Source organism: Xyrauchen texanus, chromosome 11, assembly GCF_025860055.1.
Source record: "Xyrauchen texanus isolate HMW12.3.18 chromosome 11, RBS_HiC_50CHRs, whole genome shotgun sequence".
NCBI classification, from domain to species: domain Eukaryota; kingdom Metazoa; phylum Chordata; class Actinopteri; order Cypriniformes; family Catostomidae; genus Xyrauchen; species Xyrauchen texanus.
The window spans coordinates 19,743,923-19,768,650 of NC_068286.1; the positions used below are offsets into that span (position 1 = coordinate 19,743,923).

At 40.0% G+C, this 24,728-nt stretch overlaps 1 protein-coding gene across 8 annotated transcripts in view; it reads right to left on the reverse strand.

Annotated features, from left to right (window-relative positions):
* Positions 1-20,115, reverse strand: part of LOC127651226 (serine/threonine-protein kinase DCLK2-like) — an 82,291-nt gene extending 62,176 nt beyond the window's left edge. For all 8 annotated transcript variants that reach the window (XR_007971541.1, XR_007971540.1, XM_052136964.1 and 5 more), the window contains exon 1: positions 19,332-20,115. Coding sequence is in view for 6 of the 8 variants with exons in the window: in XM_052136964.1 (XP_051992924.1) it covers positions 19,332-19,728 (397 nt within the window). In the remaining 2 variants the exon portion in view is untranslated. The remainder of the gene's footprint in view (positions 1-19,331) is intronic.
* Between the last annotated feature and the right edge of the window lie 4,613 nt (positions 20,116-24,728).

Below are 24,728 nucleotides of genomic sequence, written 5' to 3' on the forward strand. Positions count from 1 at the left end.
GACACAACGCACCCGAGACGCTACACAAGCATGTCTGATGTAGGTGTAAATTGACTGGGTCCTTAAACAAGCCCTCATAATAAATCTCAAACTGATTGACAAATTAACTTGTGAAATGGATTGCTGTGAACTGTATGCCAATGATTGACTTACCAATAATATGGTAGTAAACAATACATTGTATTCTAAAGCCACTTTTTGTATTGTCTAATCAATGATTAACTCTTCTGCTACAAGAATGTAATGCATTTTAATTACCTGAATATTTGTAATTTTATATATATATATATATATATATATATATATATTATTTGTAAATATTTAAAGATAACTATGTATAATTATATATTGATATAAATATGAATAATCAATATATATATTTAATTATTGTTATATGATGGGCTTTCTCAGCAAATATGCGATTTGTATATGCGATTAATCACGATTAATTAATAGGGACACCATGTAATTAATTTGATTAAATTTTTTTACGATTGACAGCCCTAATATATATATATATATATATATATATATATATATATATATATATATATATATATATAAATTACTGCCCAACTAATGTTGCATAAAATGTAGCTGAGAGAGGCCATGGCATTTTGCATAATTAAACATGTTTGATAGACATTGCTTTGTATTTAAAGCCAATGAATGTGTGTTATTCAAAATAAAGGGCATGTTTGTTGTGTGTAATGGCACATCTTGGCACTACAGCAGAGGCAGCTGGTCTGAAAATGGAGCTTTGTCATCCTAAGGAGCGCATATCTGTCAGGACAAAAGGCATGCTAGTGCATCAAAACAGGACAAACATCCCTCGACTTCTGCTCTCTCCCTTGCCTCAGAAGAAGAATCTCTGCGTGCAACATTCATAGCATATGACTTCTGACTAATTAGCACAATATACACATGTTTGCATTTAAAGGTATAGTTCACCCAACAATGAAAATGCTTACATTATTTACTCACCCTCATGCCATCCCAGATATATATGACTTACTATCTTCTACACAAACAAAGATTTTAGAAGAATATCTCAGCTCTGTATGTCCATACAATGCAAGTGAATGGTGGCCAGGAAGATAAGAGATAAAGTCAGCATTAAAGTAATCCACGAGACTCCAGTGGTTTAATCAATGTATTCTGAAGAGATCCAGAAGGTTTTGGTTGAGAACAGACCAAAATTTTACTTCTTTTAATGTACATCTTGCCATTGTAGTCTCAAGGCACTAGCATGATTTCAAGCTTGGTTACACTTCCTAGTGCTTGACACATGTGCAGGACGCAAGATGGCATTATAGGAAGTCTAATCGAGCTTGAAATCACGATCACCAAGGAGACTGCTGTCAAGATTTATTGTGAAAAAGGAGTTGGGTGATTCCTACAATTTGGTGTAATTACGGCTTTTAAACTTTTGGGGGGAAAAAATTACAAATGTCCTTTTCAAGTATATTCATGTTTCATGAATACACTTGTCCATCTGGACAGCATCAGGACTATGATTAATATCTAGCAAACATATTTGTAAACTTACATTGATGATTTTATTTCTGTTAACATTTATTGAAATTGTAAAATTACATTAATTTCCACTATCTTCCCATAACAGGGTGAACATGTTATGCTTGACTGCATATGACTAACACCACAAAATAAAGGAAAACATAAATAAAACAAAAGAGTCACAAACTCAAAAGAATATTGCAGAATAGCTGATGTCCACCTCCAGTGTGTGAGATATCGTTTCATAACATATACAGTATCTTCAGTGAAAGGTCACAGCATCATTACAGTGTGGACATTAAATCAAGGGACACACAAAAAACCTCCACTATCAGTGTTAAAATGACATATTTATCACAAATGAATACATGTTAGTGAGAGAATGTAGTATTAAACTCTTAATTGTATGGGGGAATAGAACGGCAATGATTTAGCACTTTTTTTTTGTCAAAAATGTTTGACATGCAGTTTTGCGGACATAACAGTGGAATAGTTGAAAACGATTTCAGTTATTTAAAATATAACTTTTAAGTCAACAGAAGTGTGTAACATTATAAACAGAATTGATTCTTTTTAACAAGCCTACCAAACTTGTAATTGGTTATTAAACAATATAAATACCACAAACTTGTACTGGAGACTTACATGCCACCAAATTGTAGGAATGCCACAGTTACATTTTGGTCTGTTCTCACCAAAACCAACTGGATCACTTCAAAATACATTGATTTAACAACAGGAGTTTGATGGATTATGTTTATGCTGACTTGATCTGCTTTTTGGACCTTCAGTGTTCTGGCCACCATTCACTTGCATTGAATGGGCCTATGGAGCTGAAATATTCATCTAAAAATAAAAAAAAGAAAAAGAAAAAAGAAAGAAAGTAATACACATCTTAGATTTTCTGTTTCGGGTGAACATGTGTGCTGAATTTGTGTGACATAAGTTGCACACTTTACGAAGTAATGCTAAATTAAATTAAAATGCTAAATGAGTAAATTATACATACAATTGACCGTCCATGACTATGCAGGATGACTAAAAGGTTTGCATAATATTCACTGTACTATGTTTGATAAGATAAATGATGCTCTTGTTGAAGCAGGTGAGCCTTCACTCAGCAATGAAAACTGTGAGTTAGGTAAAAGATGGTCGTGTATGCAGCGAGCTGCGAGTCACACACCTGTTCCTCTACCTCTGAGCGATCTGCTGTTGGATCTACGGCGCACTTAGGCGGCTTTCTCCTTCTCTGCATGGCAGTGCAATTTGCCCCTGAAAAGAGTGATTTTCTCTAAAAGAGTATTTTCCTTTAAAAGAGCAATACACAGCGGCATTATAAAGATGCCTTTCCGCCTTCGGGCCAGCACGCCCAGGCTGAGGCCGACGCCCAGATGTCCGACATGCTTGCCCAGGAAGGTAAGTGCTTTGAGTCTTTTCTCAGCACCAGAGCCTCGGGACACACCTTTGCCTCCCGATGTCGTATTACCTACTCCGCCCCGCTGCGAAGCGAGGGCATTGAGGGAAGGGTACGTGCAGTCAGATACAGCTGGTCGTTTTGGCACATCAAGTACCTGCCTGCTCCTGTGTCAGTAGTACACGTACACGGCTCATCGCATGGCATGATTTAAATTGGACCCCTAGTGTCGCTTCTTTGACAAAACATCAAAGTGAGCGACAGACGGATGTAACCTCCGTTCCCTGATGGAGGGAACGAGACGTTGTGTCCTCCCGGCCACATCGCTGAGCCGAGCCACTGTTTTGACCGGACCATTTCCGGCTCCTCAGAAAAATCCTGAATGAAACAGATGCATTTCCCCACCTTTATACCCATATGTCCGGGAGCGGGACATGCAAATTCTGTCTGCCTTTTTTCAAAGATCAGAGGTATATTCGGCACTCAAGAGAGACCCCTAGTGTCGCTTCTTCGACACAATGTCTCGCTCCCTCCATCAGGGAACGGAGGTTACATCCATAACCTAGACGTTATAGTCACACACAGCCTCAGGCTTGGATGCATACTTAAAACGTCTGTTCTGGTATATTGTGTTTAGTGTGCAGTCCAAATAAAAAAGTCAAAATTACGTAATTTCATTACAAAATTCCATCAAATTTAATTGAGTAATCTTGAATAAAATAAAAAATAATTAATAAAATAATTTTATTTAATAAAATAAAATTAAATAAAAAGTTTTATTTAATTCATTGTATTAAACATTACACAATTCAATTTGATGGAATGTTGTTATGAAATTTAAATTCTTGAATCTTAAAAATAGGCTAAAGTATTTTTATGACTGTAGAGTAGGAAAATAATTCAGTCAACACTGCATACACATAAAACCTTAAAGATCTTCATTGCCAATGTTTGGTTCCGCCACGGACCCAGAACCACAACCATCCATATCATTTAATTGCCACGTGGATCATAAAATCTCAATTTCACTCAGTTGCCTCAAAAATAAATGGGAGGGAGAGACTCCCAAGGCACAGGCTTTATTAAGCTGAGAAATTAAGCTAATTAATCAGGAAGACTCCAGATGGGGTCACTAATACTGATGGAAAAAAAATGACCCAAAATGAGAATGCGATGGCATCTATTTGACACAGTGTATGTGGAGAGAGACAAATCTTGGAAATATAGTAATATGGATCCCACTCACATGGGACTGTGGAACAATCACAGGGGTTATGAACCCTCCATCACCCTCTCTTAATGAGTCAATTTACCCATCACTCAACAAAGTTTGTTTGCAGTGATAAGCAGTATCACCAGCTATAATGTAAAACTCTTCAAAATTCCACAGAGCTGCCTCTTGCTGGAGATCAGAAGCAAAGGCATTCATAGCTTTGATCACATGAGTGTATAAGACTTTAAACAGACTCTAAACACAAAAGATAATTAAGCCAACCCTCAGTATGTGTGAAGAGATGCTGAGCTCGGCACTTCAAATGCAAAGCTCATGGACAGTTGCATCTCTGAGCAAACACAGAGCCACATTCCACATCACAACCTCACATGCTGCATAGTCAAATCAGCTTTTTACATAAAAGTATAAATATATATATATATATTACAATTGGTTACATGCACTGTAAAAAATAAATCCTGTTGTTTTTACAAAAAAAAAAAAAAACTGGCAGCTGTGATAATTGCCAGAATTATTATGTGAAAACTACAGTAAAAATGTAAACAACTTTACAGAACAACCTGTACATTTTACAGTTTAAAACTGATGTAATTTACATGACCATGCTGGCACTGTAAAAAACTTGATATTAGCCTTCTGAAACTGTACAAATCTGCTTTTTACTTTAATAGGTATTTGTTAATCACCGTAGTAACTACAGAAGGGCACATGATGACATGAAGTCCATCAATAGTGGCTCTTCCAGGAGCAATGACCAATAAACAAATGGCTAAATGACTAAAACAGCAATCGCAAGTGGGGTGGCCAGGTTTCGGTCCATGGTCCTGGCCACTCCATAGCTCCACCACTGACAACATTAGAACAGAAATGCTAAAGCACAACCCTGAATGAAGGAGGTTAATCTGTTCAATCTGGTTCTGCAAACTGGCTACGTTCCTGATACCTGGAGTATGGGCTTAATACACCCATTATATAAGAGTGGAGACCAATTCAACCCCAATAACTACTGAGACATTTGTGGGAACAGTAATCTGGGGAAGACTTTCTGTTGTATCCTGATACAGGCCGTCCTTTCCAAGTACAATGTCGTGAGTAAGAGTCAGATTGGAATCCTACCAAACCACCGCACCCCTGCCCATATTAAAACACTACATACGATAGTCAACCAGCATGTTCATCAAAAAAGCACAGACAAACTTTATGCATGTTTTGTTGATTTAAATTATTTTTTATTCCATTTGGCATGATGGTCTATATTATAATATTTTACAATCCAGCATTGGGGGTAAAATGTTCAGCACTATCAAATCTATGCATTTGGACAACAGGTGTGGAGTTAAAATTGGCAATAAAAGAACAGAATTCTTCATTCAAGGGCATAGAGTGAGACAAGGATGCAGTTTGCATCCAACTCTGTTCAACATTTACATTAATATGTTAGCAGTGCATCTGGAACAATCTGCAACACCCATTCTTATTGTAAATAAGTTAGATTTATTCTCTATGCAGATGATCTGGGGCTGCTGTCAGCTACTGCACAAGGAGTACTGCAGCACCTGGACCTGCTGGAGAACTACTGTCAGAACTGGGCCCTGACAGTCAATTTGAAAAAATAAAATTATGATATTCCAGAAAAAAGAGAGATTACAGGAAACCAGATAAGCATTCACTCTGGGAAACACAGCAACTTTCTGGCAGATTACTCTAGATGGGACAGACAACCCATAGAATCCCTGCACGCAGAATTCTGTAGACACATTCTAAAAGTTCAGATCACCTACTTATGCATGCCAGGCTGAACTAGGCAGGTGCCTCTTAATTATACATACTGAAAAACGATCCCTCAAATTTTGGACACACCTAAATTCAAGTTCCCCTTACACTAGAGTTGGGGTACTCGAGTTCGGACTCGGAGTACCAAGTCCAATTTTAATGGACTTGGACATCACAGACTCAGATGCATTTTTACTCTGACTCGACTCGGACTCGAGCCTTTTGGACTTGAAATTTTTTTTCATAGTCCAGCCGAGTCCATGGCATTTGTGATGCAATGAAATACAAACAAACAAAAACATTATGTAACATAGGGTGACCATACATCCTTTTTTCCCCAGACATGTCTTCTTTTCAGAACTGAAAAAAGAGTCCGGACATGATTTCAAAATTGCTAAATGTCTGAGATTTGTCTTTGTCTTTTATGTGCTCTCTACAGTTAGTATTGTCATACATTCTGTGTATTTGATACTGCGCATCAGTTTTCAAGCATATATGTCCTTACGACTCAGGAGGCTCGAGAGGCGGAGTCCTGGGAGGCTCGAGAGACTCGGGAGGCGGATCCCTGGGAGGCTCGAGAGGCGGAGCCCTGGGAGGCTCGGGAAGTGGAACCCTAGAAGGCTCGGGAGGCGGAGCCCTGGGAGGCGGAGCCCTGGAAGGCTCGAGAGGCTCGAGAGGTGGAGCCCTGGGAGGCTCGAGAGACTTGAGAGGCGGAGCCCTGGGAGGCTCAAGAGGAGGAGCCCTGGGAGGCTCGAGAGACGGAGCCCTGGAAGCGAATTCCTCTATGATGAGTCCCACATATTCTTGCCAGGTGTAATCTCCGGTCTCCGGTAATTCCCACCACCGGTGTTTGGGTACACCGAACCGGTACGCCACCTTCAGAGTATGGTCATCCCAGCCGGTGTAACTGGCCACGCTGGCAAAGAAGTGGGAGAACTCCCGGACAGACAAGTCCACCTGCGTCAGCTCCTTGAGGAACCCTGCTAGATCCATTGTTGGTCGATCGTTCTGTTACGATGAGCAGGAAGGCAGACGAGGGGCGAGGATCTAATCGCAGTAGGTCTTTATTAAAGCAAAAAATCATAACACGACAAAACAGGAACAAAGGAAATATCCACATTGGGAAAAATAAAACAAACACGGAGGAACAAAAACACAGAGGACATAAACAGGGAAACAGGCAAAACAAGCATCCAGAAACATCAACGATCAACAAGGGATTGGAGAACAAACAGGGTTATATACACTGGAGACATGATGATGACAAACTACAATCAGGTGAGCACAATGACACAGGGCTGGTAGTGATGAGGGCCGGGGATCATGGGAAGTGTAGTTTTGGACAAAGACAAGTGAAACCCAGGGCAGTCAACAAGGGAATCGTGACAGTATGTGTGTGTGGGAGAGAGATTGCCATTTCAAAGACGTGCTCTGCCTCTCTCATCCAGAAATACCAGTAACATATGTACACTTTGGAAAGAACGTTCCCCAACTCTGCAAATAATTTTTGCAAATGTTGACTATATCAAGATAAAATCAAATTTACTATGTATCATTTAAACTAATATGATGGATAAAATAGACCATGGTGGAAATTGTACAACTCAGTCTGTCACGTATTTGTATCGCAATGTCTGTGTGTTACCTGTAAAGCCGCATTTCAATGGTAACACTTGCGATTCAATGGCAAAAAAATCCAAAAATCCAATGAAGAACACAAGTGAGGGGAGAAGTATCTATTCACCTATTATCCATACTAAATAGAATGTGAAAAGAACAAAACATCAGCCCAAGGTGAGTTTGTCATAAATTTGATCTTGGCTTTAGGGAAGTAGGCTACACCTGGACAAAGCAGGGCTGAAAAGTGTGAAGTGTAGTACTGTAGTATATAAATATTTTTTTAATGGTATCTGATCTTATCTGTTTGTATTTTATGTTGTTGTATTTAATTCTGTGGGCATTATTAAATGTATTTCATTAATGACATTAAATCTATTTCACCCATAATTTTAGATAAAACTAAACTAAATTGAATGGACAAATTGAAAAAATAATAATAACTCTGGTTGTGTACTTCCGGTTGAGCATGTGAGAGAGAAGACGCATGTGAAGTGGGCTCCGGAGCATTTTGTCTTACAATTATATCTTTCAGGCTACTTGAAGCTACTATGTCTCTTTGATCATCAAATCAGTTACTCTTCTCTGTTCCTCATTCCCGTTTGAAAACTAAAGGTGATCGGGCGTTTGTAGTTGCGGCCCCCAGGTTGTGGAATGCACTCCCATTTGCTGTTAGGTCTTCCTCCTCACTGCCGAAATTTAAATCAAAATTTAAGTCACATTTTTTCTCTTTAACCTTTAATATTGTTTGAGAATTATAAGAGTTTTCTGTGTAGGTTTTATAATGTTTTATTCATTTGTTTCTTTTTAACATTTTATAAGTTCTATTAAATTCTGTTATTAATGTTTGTAAGAAATTGTACAGCACTTTGGTTACAACATTTGTTGTTTTTAAGTGTGCTTTATAAATAAACTTGACTTGACTTGACTTAAGATACTTGGTGGGTTCTTTTATTTAATTACACATTCTAAAATTGTAGATGGGAAAGATTTATGGCTTCTGAAAGGCAACGGAAACTTAAATCGTCAACGACCGTGATAGAGGCTCATGGCGACAAGCTGCCGCTGGATCTGGAAAATCTCTGTGTCACTCTGATCTCCGAGCTATCATCTACCATTGCAGAACAGGTAAAAACAGCCACTGACTCCACTCTTGCCCCAGTTGTTGCGTCTTTTGAGATTTTTAAATCAATCATTGAGTCACAAGGACGGCAGATTGACAAGCTTAATCAGCACTTGAACGACTGCAGCGACCGCATTGTAGCACTGGAACAGATGGTGCTAAAGTTGAATTTGGCTAACAAACAACTCACCGACAAAGTGGAGGACTTGGAGTCACGCTCTCGGTGTTGCAATCTTCGGGTCATAGGCATAACTGAGCAAACAGAAGGGAGCGATCCGGTTACCTTCATGTCATAATTTTTCCAGACCGTGCTCAGATCAGAAATCTTTCCAACTCCCCCGCTGCTGGATAGAGCGCATCGTATTGGCCCTGTGCCTTCGGCTGACTGGGAGTGAAGATTGTGCGGTTTATCTACTTTAACGACAAAGAAAAGTCTGTTCGCCGTTTGAATAGGTAACAACTCTTCTATAAGAGCCGTAAGGTCTTCAATTTCCCTGACTTCAACTCCAGTGTTGCTAAAAAGAGGGCGGCATTTACAGCTGTGAGAAACAGCCTATGTGAGAAGTACGTCTAGGTTACGTATGAAACCTCCGTTCCCCGATGGAGGGAACGAGACGTTGTGTCAGAGAAGCGACACTAGGGGTCTCTCTTGAGCACCGATATACACCTCTGATCTATGAAAAAAGGCCAATGAGAAGTTGGCAGCCGGTATTTGCATATCCCGCCCCCGGACATATGGGTATTTAAGCGGGGCGAATACGGGAGTTCATTCAGGATTTTTCTGAGGAGCCGGAAATGGTCTGGCTACAACAGTGGCTCGGCTCAGCGACGTGGTGGGTAAGACACAATGTCTCGTTCCCTCCATCGGGGAAGGGAGTTTACATACGTAACCTAGACGTTCCCCTTCTGTCGCTCTCTCCATGTTGTGTCAGAGAAGTGACACTAGGGGTCCACTTTTAAACGTGCCATGCGCTGAGCCGTGTACGTGAACTGTTGATACAGGAGCGGGCAGGTATTCTTATGTGCAAAGGCGACCAGCTGTATCAGACTGCACGTACCCTTCCCCAATGCCCCATTCAAGCCATCAGAGTCCTTCTGGTTACCCTGGAGGGGGGAACATGGTGATGGCCGCCAACCTGGGAACGGGCCAAGCCTGGCTGGGCCTCTTTTCTCTCATGTTTCTCGCATAGAGCAACTACAGCCGGGGCCGTTACATGCATTAACGTAAGGGGGTCTTACCCCTTCTTTCAGGGGGAGAAGACCCTGCGGAGGCCACACCTATCCTGCAGGGGAGGCAAAGAGTAGCAAATACATCACATGGCCTGCTTAGGACCTATGTGGGAAAGTTGGTGCGGTGGTAGATCCAGCTTCGTAGAGGGGGGAAGCTTACAGCATGGCGACCGAGGCAGCTGTAACTGCCTAAGGGAGACATGGGGGTCCGCTCGTGAGGGGACAGTACCGCGGAATTACACACAGGGGGAGTCCGAACAGGAGGCCTTACCTGTGGAGCACCTATTCCAGTACAGGGTAGATTGGGTACCCGTAGTGGCTTGGGTCGGTGAGTTCCTCCGCTGAACTGCGGACCCAAAAGGGCTAGGGAGGAGTCAACCAGGGACCCGAAGACGGGATCTCCTGGGAACAGAGGCGCACTATTTTACCTCGGATGAGGGAAAGGGCACCAGGCGCAAGCGATTCACCCGGCCAGATTGTCAGCGTGTTACCGAGTTCTACGGGCTCGGACCTGAGAGAACATGGGACGATACTGACTCAACTTGGAGATTGTAAAATCTCGAAAAAGCGTTAGGTGTTGCCCACCCTGCTGCTCTGCAGATGTCTGCTAGGGAGGTGCCCATGGCCAGTGCCCACGAGGACGCAACACTCCTGGTGGAGTGAGCTCGGACCCGCAAGGGGGGGACACGGCCTGGGTGTGATAAGCCAATGAAATGGCGTCGACAACCCAGTGGGCAAGCCTCTGTTTGGAGACAGCGTTCTCTTTCTGCTGTCCCCCGAAGCAGACAAAGAACTGCTCAGAGCGTCTAGAGCTCGAATTAACGGGAGAAACTTCCTCAGGGCAAAGAAAACAGCCAGCAGCTCTAGGCAGTTGATGTGCCAACGCAGCGGGGCCCGGTTCCAACTGCCTGCGGCTGCATGCCCATTGAACATGGCGCCCCAACCCAATTTGGAGGCGTCGGTTGTGACCAGAACGCGTCGGGACACCTGCTGCAAGGGTACTCCTGCCCGTAAAAAGCAGAGTTCCGTCCAGGGTTTAAAGGTTTGGTGGCAGGCGGTGGTAACTTTCACACTGTGCGTGCCACGGCGCCATGCTCGTCTCGGGACTCGAGTCAGGAGCCAGTGCTGAAGTGGTCTCATATGCATCAACCCCAGCGGCGCGGCTGCCGCAGAGGATGCCATATGCCCCAGGAGCTGTTGGAATCATTTTAGAGGGACCTGGCTGGAAGGAAGCGAGGCATTTCAGCACCGACTGAGCACGCTCGTTGGAGAGACATGCTGTCATTGAGACTGAGTCTAACTCCAAACCTTTTCCCAGTTGACCTGAAGCCCCAAACGGCTGAGGTGCCTGGGACCACGATTTCTTCGTGCAGGGACTGGGCATGTTCGCCATGTACTGCGGAAAAATGAACGCCCACAAAGGGGGGCGGGGGCCTGGCAAACTGAATTGCGTAACCGAGTCGAATGGTCCGGTGCAGCCAGCGTGACGGGCTGGGCAGTGAAAGCCACGCCTCTAAACTCTGTGCTAGGGGCACCAAGGGGATGAGTATTTTGGACGTGCCCGGAGGGGCTTCGCAGCGGTGCGGAACAGGTAATGCGGCGTCGGGAAGCAATGTAACGTCCCGAGGCTCTGGTGCTGAGAATAGACTCAAAGCACTTACCTTGCTCCGCGCGCCCAGCAGGGGGCGGGTTCGTGACTGAGGAGGAGGTCTGGTGTTGGCGTCCTCTTAACTTTTCTGAACCGGCACAGTCAATACTGTTATGAACGTTCCCTCTGCCATGTCAAAGATATTTTCTGAGTTTATGGTTCAGAATGGTTACATTGACACATGGAGACACTTTTATCCCACAGCGAGAAAAAATTTATTCTATTCGCATGTCCATCAATTTCTCTCGTATAGTAGGGTTGGGCGATGTCCCCTAAATTGGGGGGGGATTATATAATTTCGTTATTTTACTAACCCAACTAATGACTCGTCGGCGCTTTATCAGTAGGCTAGGTTGCACGACACGTGAAGCATTTTTTTTTTTTAGCTTTCACTTAAGAAGAGTTGTGCACTTTTTATTTTAATATATCTCTTTACATAAATACTATTTTCCACTTAAAAACTATTATTTCATTATTTTACTCACTGATGAGCAAAAGGTCGAGGCAGAAATGACCATGTACCTGCAGGAAATGGCCATTGATGGGGAAGACTACCCGCTGACTTGGTGGAAAACGAACGACAAAAGGTTTCTGTTCATGGCAAGACTGTCACGGAAATATCTGTGCATATGTGCTACCAGTACTCCATCAGAGCGGGTCTACAGCACAGCGGGTAGTGTAGTTACTCCAATCCGCAGCTTATTAAAACCAGATAAAGTGAATATGTTGGTATTTCTGGCCAGAAACATCGAAATTTAAACATGGTCTATGGTGAAAGATATTAGACTTCTTTACGCATTTTTCGCCATCCGTTGCGGAGCTATTCGATTTTGCATATTATTTTTTAAACGTTCATTTGTGTAGTTCATATGACCACTTTACAATATTTCAATAACATAATTTGTTTTGTAGCCTGTGCTGAAGTTAATTGTGCTGCTAATTATAAGTGAAATGTTAATGCCGAGTTTCGGTCTGAGTGTTGTTCCCGTTTTCTTGTTCTTTATTTGTTGTTCTTCTATGTTTTAATAAATGTGTGTTATTCATATTCACCTTGTTTCTTTCATTTGATTTGACATTATGGATTTATGGCCAAGGAAAAAAGTATTAACCAGACAAAAGTTATTTGACGTTAGCTGGTCTGGGTTTATCTTAAACTGCCGCTTCAGTGTATACAAGAGCTATGTGACAATGAGCAAGATTTTCTGAGACACTACAACTACTAATAATTAATTAATAAAGGCTATTTTCTTGTAGCCTACAACATAAAATATTTTAATCTAAATGTACAGTGTAAGACATGTAAAAAAAAAGACATGAAGCTAACAATGTCAAGATCAATATTTGTGTAGCCTGCTGTTATGTTGGTTATAGTACACTATAAGGAGGCTGGTTCAATTAAGTTAGCAGGTTCTCCAGGAGCCACAGGGGTTGGTGAAAGATGGTATCTGTTCCTTCGCAGAGTGCCCCCAGGCGTCTCAATGATGTATGACCTCGGCGTGCCGGCAGTAGACACCACCGTGCCTCTTTCCAATGTATCTTTGACCCATACATGATCACCGGGTTGAAGGTACGGCATGTCGCGTGCTCTGTGTCTTTGGTCATAATTCTGTCGCAGTTTTTGTCTGTACCTTTGTTCTGTCCTTTTCAGGTTATCCATGTCTGCGCACCCTGGGTTGAGCTTGGATGGAATGACAGGAACTGGCGTTCTCATTTTCCTCCCCATCAGAAGTTCAGAGGGACTGTATCCATTCGCCAGGGGAGCAGCTCGATAATCCATCAGGGCTAGATAAGGGTCGCTGGATTTCTTGAGAAGACTTTTGATTGTCCTCACAGCACGCTCCGCCTCCCCGTTGCTCTGTGGGAAATGGGGACTGGATGTCACATGACTAAAACCCCAATCCTGTGCGAACTGTCTGAAAATCTCAGGTGCAAACTGTGGGCCATTGTCTGAGCGGACCACTTCAGGTATACCATGACGAGCAAAGATAGACTTGACGTGATCAATCACAGCTCCAGATGTTGTAGATGTCAGTTTGGCTACTTCAAAATATCTGGAGAAATAGTCCACGATGACCAGGTATTGTCTGCTGTCTATCTGGAATAAATCCGCTCCTACAGTGGACCATGGTCTTGGCGGAAACTCAGTAGACATCATCTTTTCTTTGAAATTGACTCTTTCATGGCTACACACATCACATTTCTCTATCATGTTTGTCAGCTCTCTGCTGAGCCCTGGCCACCACACTGAATACTTAGCTCGGTCTCTGCATTTAGTTATTCCCAGGTGGCCCTCGTGCAGCTTTGACAGAATGTCCGCCCTGAGTGATGCTGGGATGACTATCCTGCTGCCATACAACAGTAGACCATCTTGGATTGTGAGCTCACCTGAAAATTGCAGATATGGCTGAAACACTCTGTTAATTGAAAATTTATCTGGCCATCCTTCGACACAGAATTTCTTCAAGTGCTTGAGTGTGGAGTCGTCGTCCTGGTGTCTCTGAATTTCTCTTAACCTCTTTTCTGTAGCTGGGAGATTCGCTACAACAGAGTCAACATAGAGGTTGATTTCCTCCTCTTGCAATCCTTCTGCTGTGTGACTGATGGGAGCTCGGGACAGCACATCCGCAGTTGCAATGTCTTTGCCGGCCACATGTGATATGGCGTGCTTGTCTTTCCTTCTGTTTTTTTTCTGTTTGCTTGTAATGTTGCTTGGGTTGTTTTGGTATGGGTTGTTTTGCGCGTGCGTTGCGCTGTCGCGCGTGCACGCTGTCAAGCTGAGCGTTAGAGATATCTGTTTTGAAGTTCATTTTTAGCATTTCTTGTTGCTTCTTCACTTGCTCGCTTTGTCTAGCTCTGTTAATTGCTTTCTCTAAAGTCAGTTCGGGATCGAGTTGTAGCTGTTCTGACAAGCGTTTATCTCTCAGACCCACAACAAGTCTATCTCTCACCATTTCGTCATGCAGAGCCCCGTATCCGCAGTGCTCTGCTAGACAGTGCAGAGCTGCATGAAAGCTGTCAGCCGACTCGCACATTTCTTGCTGTCTCTGGTTAAACTTTGCCCTCTCGAAGATCACATTTCTGCGTGTTACAAAGTGAGCATCCAGCTTTCTCTTAACTGTGTCGTACTCGCTTCCTCTGGGCTGAGGTGCAGGGAAACCAGTATATCCTCCGCCTCCTCCCCCATTGTGTAAATCAGTGCATTCACTTGATTTTCGTCCGCTTGTGTCTCCAATCCAGATGCGATGCGGAATCTGTCGAAGCGTTTAATCCATTTAGTCCAGTCTTCGGCTTTAAATGTGAACTTCTCTGGTGGGGAGACTTGAAACTAATTCATTTTGCCGTCCGTGAGCTCGCTAGCATTAGCGTTAGCCTCAAACTTTCGGTAATCGGCAGAGAGAAAACAAATAAACAACTAGCCTGCGTCCTGTGTTATCTCTTATTTGTTCGACGTCCGTTAATATTACGTTTTTGCTTCTGACACCATGTTATGTGGGTTATAGTACACTATAAGGAGGCTCGACACAAGGATAACAACAGTACGTCCATTGAACCTACGGCTTTATTCTTCCCCCCTTTAACAACCACCTACACAAGGTTCCTACCCCAGTAGTTAACCTGATACTACACCTGCCTGACACGGTATTTTCACAGACTAACACGTCACGTCTCTGGCATATACTACAGTATTTAAAATAGCATATATGCATTAGTTATATTCTCAATTTAATTTACAGAGCAATCCCTGCAAAGTTTTTAGGTTAACTATAGAAGAGACTAGGATTAGTGAGTCACACTAGCAAGACTCGCAAAAGGGGGCGTGGCATCACAATGGTGGCTCTACATCGTGATGTTGGTCAGCCATCACGATGGACGATGATATCGTCCATCGGCACAACCCTATCGTATAGATTATTTTTTATCAATAGTTCTCTAATTCCTCATGTTGTAAACTCTGAATATCTGCCCATTGCTGTTTCAGATCATGCCCCTCTAAGTGTTGACATTCTTTTGTTTTCAAATCGCACTTCTTGACAGCCCTGGAGGTTCAATTCCTTGCTTCTATCTGATTGAGCATTTTGTGAATATATTTCTAATTAAATAGATGATTTTCTCTTTACTAATCAGACCGATTCCATATCTTATTCCTTACATTGGGAAAATTTGAATGCTTTTTAAGAGGACAGATAATGTCTTACTCTCCTTATGTTAATAAAGAATGGAGGAATAGGATTAAAATGTTATCTGATAATATTCAAGCTCTAGATGTCCAATATTCTCATAGCCTGACTCCTGATCTTCATAAACAAAGACTTAATTTGCAGGCAGAATTCAATCAGTTATACACTGGTGAGGCAGAGAGACTTTTGTTACACATGCATGGCAATTATTAGGAATGTGGGGATAAAGTCGGTCGACTCCTGGCCCACCAGCTGCGCAGCCGAGCGTCTTTGCGTTTTATTACTCAAATTGAGCAGCCAGGTGGTGCACTAACCTCAGATCCTGTGGAGATTAATTCAACACTTAAAAACTTTTACTCCTCTCTGTACAAAACTGAGGCTTCTGTCCATTCAGAGGAAATGAACCATTTTCTTTGGTGTATTAACTTCCCTGAGGCTGATTATCTTTTAGCGTCTGAACTTGATAGATCCTTTACTTTAGAGGAGATTATTAAGTCAATTAATTTTATAAGGAAGTTCATGCTAAATTGGCCCCACTTCTTTTGTTTGTATTTGAGGAATGTTTAGAGCTAGATATCTTGCCCCCAACATTGAGACAAGCATATATAACTCTATTGCTTAAAGATGGGAAGGACCCAACATTATGTAACTCATACAGACCTATTAGCCTCCACAATGTTGATGTTAAGATTTTAGCCAAAGTTTTGGCCTCTCGTTCAGAGGCAATACTTCCTAGTATTATCTCAGAGGAACAAACTGGATTTATAAAAGGATATTAATTTTCTAATATCCATACACTTTGTAATATTTTATACTCAAGACAAAACAGTAGCTCCTCTGAGGGTATCATTTCGTTGGACGCCGAAAAAGCATTTGATAGGATAGAATGTGTTTATATTTTATAGTTTGGTTTTGGAGAGGGATTGATTTCATGGGTATGTTTATTATATGCTGACCCTCAAGCTTCAGTTTATCCTAACAATGTTAAATCTGAATATTTTACTTTATCAACTGGTACGTGCCAGGGATGCCCCCTATCCCCATTACTTTTTTCAATAGCTATTAAGCCCCTTTCAATAATGCTTAGAACACTTCCTGTATTTCAGGGTATAATCCGTAAGGGAATTGAACATAAATTAGCCTTATAAGCTGATGACTTATCACTCTATGTTACCGGTCCAATTGCATCTATTCCTGATATAATATGTCTATTAGATTATTTTGGGAATTTTCCGGGTACAAACTGAACTTACAGAAGAGTAAATGTTTAGCCATAAATCAAGCTGGACAAAAACTAAAACAGAATGACATACATTTCCACTTGGAAAGTTCTAAATTCAAGTATCTTGGTGTTAATGTTACCCTTTCTTATTCTGCCTTAAAGGCATCAAATTTTACACATTTAGTTTCATACATGAAGTCAGCTTTTTTAAGATGGGTAGCTCTTCCATTATCTCCATTAGGTAGGATAAATGCTGTAAAAAATGAACATTCTCCCAAACTTTCTTTAGCTCTTTCAAGCTATTCCTCTGTTTCTACCCAAATCTTTCTTCAAGAACATAGACCAATTCATCTCCTCTTATATATGGGCAGGAAAACCTCCTAGAGTTTCCAAAATTTTGCTCCAAAAACGTCAACTAAGTGGAGGGCTTTCCTTGCCCAACTTTATGTATTATTATTTGGCAAATATTCAGAAATTGGTGTTCTGGGTACAGGCCTCCTCTTTGCCATGGTGCCACTTAGAAGCTAAGGTTTGTATTTCAACATCTCTCCCAGCTATGGTGTTCTCTTCTCTCACCTTGTCCCTTTCACACACAGATAACCCAATAGTATGCTCTTCTCTCAAAATATTCTTCCAATTTCTGCAATATTTTAAATTTACCTTGGCATCAACCATGTCTCCTATATGTAATAATCATCTTTTTCCTCCTCCATTTTCAGATTCCATATTCTCTTCCTGGGAAAAGAAAGGTCTGAAATGCTTTGAAGAGCTTTTCATTAATAATGTGTTTGCAAGTTTTTCTGATTTATCCTCATCATTTAATCTGCTTCCTTCTCACCTATTTCGTTATTTTCAAATTAGGCACGGTGCCTCATCTCTGTTCTCTGGGTTTCCCTCTCTGCCTACAAAGACTACATGGGAAGAGGCATTTAAACTGAATCCTCATATCGGTGGGATTATCTCAAAGATATATGCAGTTATCTTGTCAAAGACTTAGAGTTTGAGGATGACTACTGGAGTAGAGTATTAGACAATGTATGTACCACCACTTCATGTGCTAGACTTAGCTTTATACAATTTAAAACGATTTACTGAGCTCATCTCTCAAAGACAAAACTTTCTAAAATATAGCCCAATGTTTCAGATTTGTGTGATAAATGTAAACTTTCATCATGTAACCTTAGCCATAAGTTTGTACTTTGTCCCAAATTGCAAAACTTTTGGAATTCTTTCTTTACAATAGTTTCTGATGTCCTAGGGGTCAAGTTAGGTTTTAGCCCTTTGATTGCAGTCTTTGGTGTTTCATCTCGGTCTCAGCCTTTATGCCGTAGACAGGCTGACGTCGTGGCTTTTGCATCATATATGTGTATATCTTTTTTTATCATTTCATTTATGTATGTCTGCTTGTATGTGTATATATGTACATTATATATATATATATATATATATATATATATATATATATATATATATATATATATATATATATATACGTATGTATACATGTATGCAAGTCATGTTTTTCTGATTGGGGATTGTTCTATTGAGGTTGGGTAGGGTTGTATATGGTGGGTGGGGTGGTATAAAATGTAAAAATTAAATTTGCAACAATAAAAATTATAGGGAGACACAGACAGGCAAACATGGCTTCTAAAGGTAGAACGAGTCTGTGCTCACTGTGACACTGGTGAGGTCAAGACAGAGACACAATTTCTCCTTCACTGTGATAAATTTACAGAGGTGAAAGACCAAAGGTGACAAACTCTCAAACCTCATGCCAGTCATCCAGTTCAGCAGAAACAAATCAAATGCAGGTGTTACTGGGGGAGGACAATCATGCATCAGTTGCAGCAAAATTCATTTTTGAAGTGCAATCCTCAAAAACAATTACTGCCTTATGTACTTTGTATTTTTTTATGTCCATAATGTCTTTTTAAATGCTTTTTTATTCTCTATTGTAAAGTGTATTTCTATAGTTTTTATTGTATGAATTGCCTGGCACCTTATTTTAATTATATTTTTTATTGTTATTTGTTGTTTTATTATAATTTTTTGTCTTGTCATTATCTGTCTTGTTTATTAATGCTTTGGCAATAACAATATTGCATATAAACAAAGTCATGCTAATAAATTACTTTAAAATTGAAAAGGTAATTGAGAGGGGGGGGTTATCCATGGAAAAGTTATCCTTAAACTGAGATACCATATTGCAGAATTGCAAACAATAAATCCTTGCTATTACTATTATGATCATGCCAGTGGTGCTTTATCGTATTTCTCCATATAAATAAGGCAATAGCGTGTCTTATATGGAGATAAGTATGCATGCACATAGGTAGGTGGTCGGTTGCAACTGAACATTCTTGAAACTCACCTTCCAGTAATTCATCCAGGCTGGTGATCTTCTTCCCCCCATCTATAGTGTAGATGCTCCGCACTCCATGCGGTAAATTCACATTGTCCGACAAGGAGCGGGTCAGTTCCATCAGCAGCGCATCGAATGACCTGAAGCGGTCACTGGAGACCGCGTACACCAAGCCCTTGAAGTATCTGTCGCCGTTCCGATAGAAGCAAACTTTTTTCGCTTTCTTTTCGGAGGTGAGCGACTGCAGCGTGCGCGTGCGGTAGAAGCTACAGTGCGCGCTGTGAGCGGGACTGGGCACGAGTCCGTTACCCCGCGAACCGGAGTGAGAACGGGCGATTCCTCGCGAGGACCGGTGACTCTTGTCGCGCTCCTCGAAATGCTCCCACTCGATACTTCTGCTGGACATGTTTATTTTCCTTGAGTCAAGTCGCAGATCCTTTACACTAGAGGTGCTTACTGTAATGCCCTGTTATTTCTAAATAGCGTTGTCCTGTCCAGGCTGTAAGATGCTGTACTGTGTTATTGCTTCGTAATAACAATCATAGGAGCTGTTGACCAAAAGCTGTTCTCTTTAGACTTTGTATACAGCTAAATAAAATAGATTTTAAAGTAAATACATTGCATTAGGTTGAGGTGAAATAAATGAGGTCGGCAGAATCTCAGCAGTCCACAAATCCAAGAAGTGTAATATTAAGGACAGATACTATCCATGGGGAGAGTCTTGGTCATCCAAATGATGAAAGAGTTGTATGTGCGCATGCTGGACACGCGTGATCGTCCGCTGCTCTCTTCATTCCTCCAATAACACTCACACATTATACATCTACATCAAGGCCACGGGAGGAGATGAGAGGAGCTCCTCCTTCTCTGGGTCCTAAAAAACCCTCTTATGAAGCCTATAGTAAAAAAGAGCTAAACAAATGTGCAGTGAAAAACCTGTTAAATGGTTTACTGTAACTAAGTTACCATATCATATACCACAATAAAAACTAAATTATGTTTATAATTTATAGTTATATTTTACTGTAAATTGTTATGCATTTTGAAGTAGGCTTGCAAATTATGAAAAAGAATAAACTTTATAATAGTATTTGAATATGCCTGTGTGCCTCTGGGGGAGGGGGGATTATGTCTTTCTTAAATATCTAAAAAGTATCAATTACTTGTGTAATTTCTTAAGAATGGACATTCAGGAATACCTGCATGACCCATCACATCTGTTTACATATATATCACATATTTTATGTAAATAATAATAATAATAATAAAAAAGTTCTATTTCATCTTACTTGTGTGGTTATTTATGTGCTTTTGATTGTTTTTATTTAGTTAATGTTTATAAAAAAATAAAATTCTACATTTTTTAGTCACTCCTTTGTATGTTATGTTGAAGTAAGTGCATTCTATTTGATCAAAGCCAAAAATATCCTATTGTTATGAAGGCAGATGAGGGCAGACGAGGGGTGAGGATCTAAATGCGGTTTTTATTGAAACTGATGAAGACAAACTAGACTGGAACAAATAAAACGTCCACGATGGGAAAATAAAATAAAAACACGAAAAACATTCAAAGAGTAAACAGGCAGGATTAACACCTATGGAGAGCAAGGATAACATATCACAGGAACAAACACATCCAAACATCTACATTCAACGATCGACAATGACTGGAGAACAAACAGGGTTTAAATACAGAGAGAGTGATGATCAAATGGGACACAGGTGAGAACAATGAATGACAGGGCAGGGAATAATGGGAAGTGTAGTTTATGACAGTTGACAGGTGAAACACAGGGGATCGTGACATCTGTAATGTCTAAAATGTCATAGGTGTATTTTAACAGTAGCCTATAATTCTGGTAACACACCTGATTCTTGTGCTGCTTTAATAGAAGTCAGAAAATAGTCATACAATTTTACTGTATAAAAGGTTTTCATTGTGTTTTGTGACTTTTTATCATTAAATGATTACACAGTTTATGTTAATTTAATTCAGGTGGTTGTATGCTCAGTGAATAAAAGGGATAATTCAACCAAAAAATGAAAATTCTCTCATCATTTACTCACTCTCATGCCATCCCAGATGTGTATGACTTTCTTTCTTCAACAGAACACAAAGATTTTATAGAAAATATTTCAGCTCTGTATGTCCTTACAATGCAAGTGAATGGTGATCAGACCTTTGTAGCTCAAAACCATTACATAAAGGAAACATAAAAGTAATCCATATGACTCCAGTGGTTAAATCCATATCTTCAAAAGCTTCATGATAGATGTAAGTGAGAAACAGAACAATATTTAAGTCCTTTTTTTACTCTAAAGCTCCACTTTAACTTTCACTTTCAGATGTGAAAGTGAAACTAAATAGGCACAACATGTGACTTTCAGATGTTAAAATGAAAGTGGATATTTAAAAAAAATGAATATTTTTATTTTATTTGTATTTCTTCTCACCCACACCTATTACATCACTTCTAAATATATGGATTTAACCACAGTCTTGTGGATTACTTCTATGTGTCCTTTATGTGATTTTTGGAGCTTCAAATGTCTGATCACCATTCACTTGCATTGTAAGGACCAACAGAGCTGAAATATACTTCTAAAAATCTTTGTTTGTGTTGTGCTGAAGAAAGAAAGTCATACATGTCTGGGATGAGGGTGAGTGAATGATGAGAGAATGTTCCTTTTTAGGTGAATTATCCCTTTAATCATTCAGGGTAATTTAACACTCAAGCTTCAATAAAGCAATTGCTCTTGATTATGTGGCACAGGCTGTAGTCTCTCCAGCTCTGAAACTGCTGACAATAATGTCAACATAGATGTGGTATATCTCTGTTGTGATGTCTCTTTTGTAAGTATCAGCCTCCTGAGACACTGTGAAAGCAAACTGTTACTTGATGGTTCTTTTATGAATTAAAGGAAGAGTAAAAACAGCTGAGACTGCATAAGAGGAAGTAAAGGGGAATGAAAGCTCCGGAGAGAGGAAATCCTGAAGACAATAAAATTTGCAGCTGAGAGAACAATCCCTCCACCAAAAATGAAAGCGAGAAAGAGGGCACACCCTCACTGCAAAGAAGGATCTACCTAGGGCCTTGTTTTACATAATCTCTAAATCCGACTGAAGAGAGAATAAACTTGGGAAATAATAAGCTTGTGTTTCAAATTATATGAAGCTTATGTGGTCAAAATGAAATTGGCATTTTATGTAATTTGTACATTTTTTTATGATTAATACATTTTCAAATTTCAGATTAAACTTTCTTGAGATGAAAACAGCACATACAGTCTCTGTATTAAATAACTCTTAATGAAGCAGCCATGGAAGATGTATTTATTATTTATTTGTTAAAGGTAAAAAATAAATGGTCAAGTAAGGAACAGTGTGAGATAAAAGAGAGGTCAGTCACTGTGATTTAAGTGGAAAGAGTTGTCTGCTCAGATTTTCAGCTTTAGCAATCTTTCTGCACATTCGGTTCTGCGCCTATCTATTTACAAGAAATATCCATGTCTGCCATCTAGTGCATGACCTGTGCATGTACAGTATGGTAAAAAAATTAAATAAAAAAAAATTAACATGTTAAATTTAAGCAACTATTCAGAAAAACCACTTAATCATGGTTTAGATGCATTTAGCCTCATCTTGATAACAGATGCAAGACTAATAAACGTATCATATATACTGTGTTTCATGGTTGTACCTGAAGACCTTGATGGACATGCAAAATGTTGCTAGGACCCAGAAGGTGTACAAGTACACAAATACAGATATAATAGGTATCCTATAAAAGATACTCACATGACACAAGTGCTACAAGTAAGGGCAAGTTTTATATAAAGGTTTATTATTATTAATACTCAATTTATTATTAATAATATAAATTAATTATCAGTAAATCTGATGAATTTCCAGTGTCATTTGAGCATATACCTAAATTTTACAAACGGTGCATCATATGAGTAGCAACCAAATTCGAGTACTTCCATACTCTATAACAAATTCATAAAATCAAACAGACCTTGCTAATGTTCAATGAACTACAAAAGTGGCTTTCCATGTTATACCATGGTTAATTAAATTTTAGTTTTTGCAGGATTTCTGAGTCTGATGTGTCCATAAATGTCAGATGATAAATCTTTACAAAGCTTAAAAAGGACCAACGTATCCTTCCTTAAAGGGATTGTGTTCCAAAAATTTAAATACTGTCATCATTTACTCACCTTCATGCCATCCCAGATGTGTATGACTTTCTTTCTTCTGCCGAACACAAATTATTATTTTTTAAGGATATCACAGCTCTGTTGATCCAATCAGTGCAAGTGAATGGTGGTCAGAACTTTGAAGGTCAAAAAAGCACATACAGACATTGTAAAAGTAATCCAAAAGACTCCAGTGGTTTAATCTATGTCTTCAGAAATGATATGATAGGTATGGGTGAGCAATGGATCAATATTTAAGTATTTTTTCACCATAAATTCTCTACCCTGCCCAGTAGATGGCAATGAACTCAAATAATGCAAATTGTCAAAAACAAAAGAAGAATGTGAAAGGGAAAAGTGGAGATTTAAAATAAAAATGGAATTTAAAATGTATCTTTTTCAAACCCACACCTATCATATCTCTTCTGATGGCATTGATTTAACCACTGGATTCTTATGGATTCCTTTTATGCTGCCTTTATATGCTTTTTTCATTGTATGGACCTACAGAGCTGAAATACTCTTCTAAAAATCTGTTCAGCAGAAGAGAGAAAGTCATTCAAATCTGGGATGTCATGAGGGTAAATTATGAAAGAAATTTAGGGTGAACTATCCCTTTAATCCAGAGTTTAACCGTTCTGAATGCACAGGGCAACCAGCTCGTGTTCTACAGGTGGCTGTCCAGTCAAGTTGGTGCAGTCCTCTACAAGAAAGCCATTTCCCATGACCTAGATCCCTCACATTCCATTAGGATTGGGATGCTGGCCTACTGAACCTGGAAGAACAGAGAGAGAGAGAGAGAGAGATATCGTGGACAAAGCAGTACAGAGCAGATTCATAGCCACTCAAGAAATACGCCTGGTGATTCATGTATGATACATAAGATTACTGCGTAGTTAAAAAAAAACATTGACGTTGAAGTCAACTCCTAATATTTAATTTGGTCGATCAATAAATGTTAATCAATGACCAATTCAATTTAAACTGGACTTTCCCAATCTTGAATGTTTGGCTACATCCTGGCCTATCTACACATATCTTCCACCTATATTCAGGACAACAAACAATAAAAATATACAATATTTATTGGAAAAGATATGCAAAGTGGGCCCACATTAACTGCTCCAATGGAGATTATTTTGTGAACTATGCCTGCCCTATCACCATACTGTAGTTCCAACATGCTACTGTAAAAGCAAAATAAAC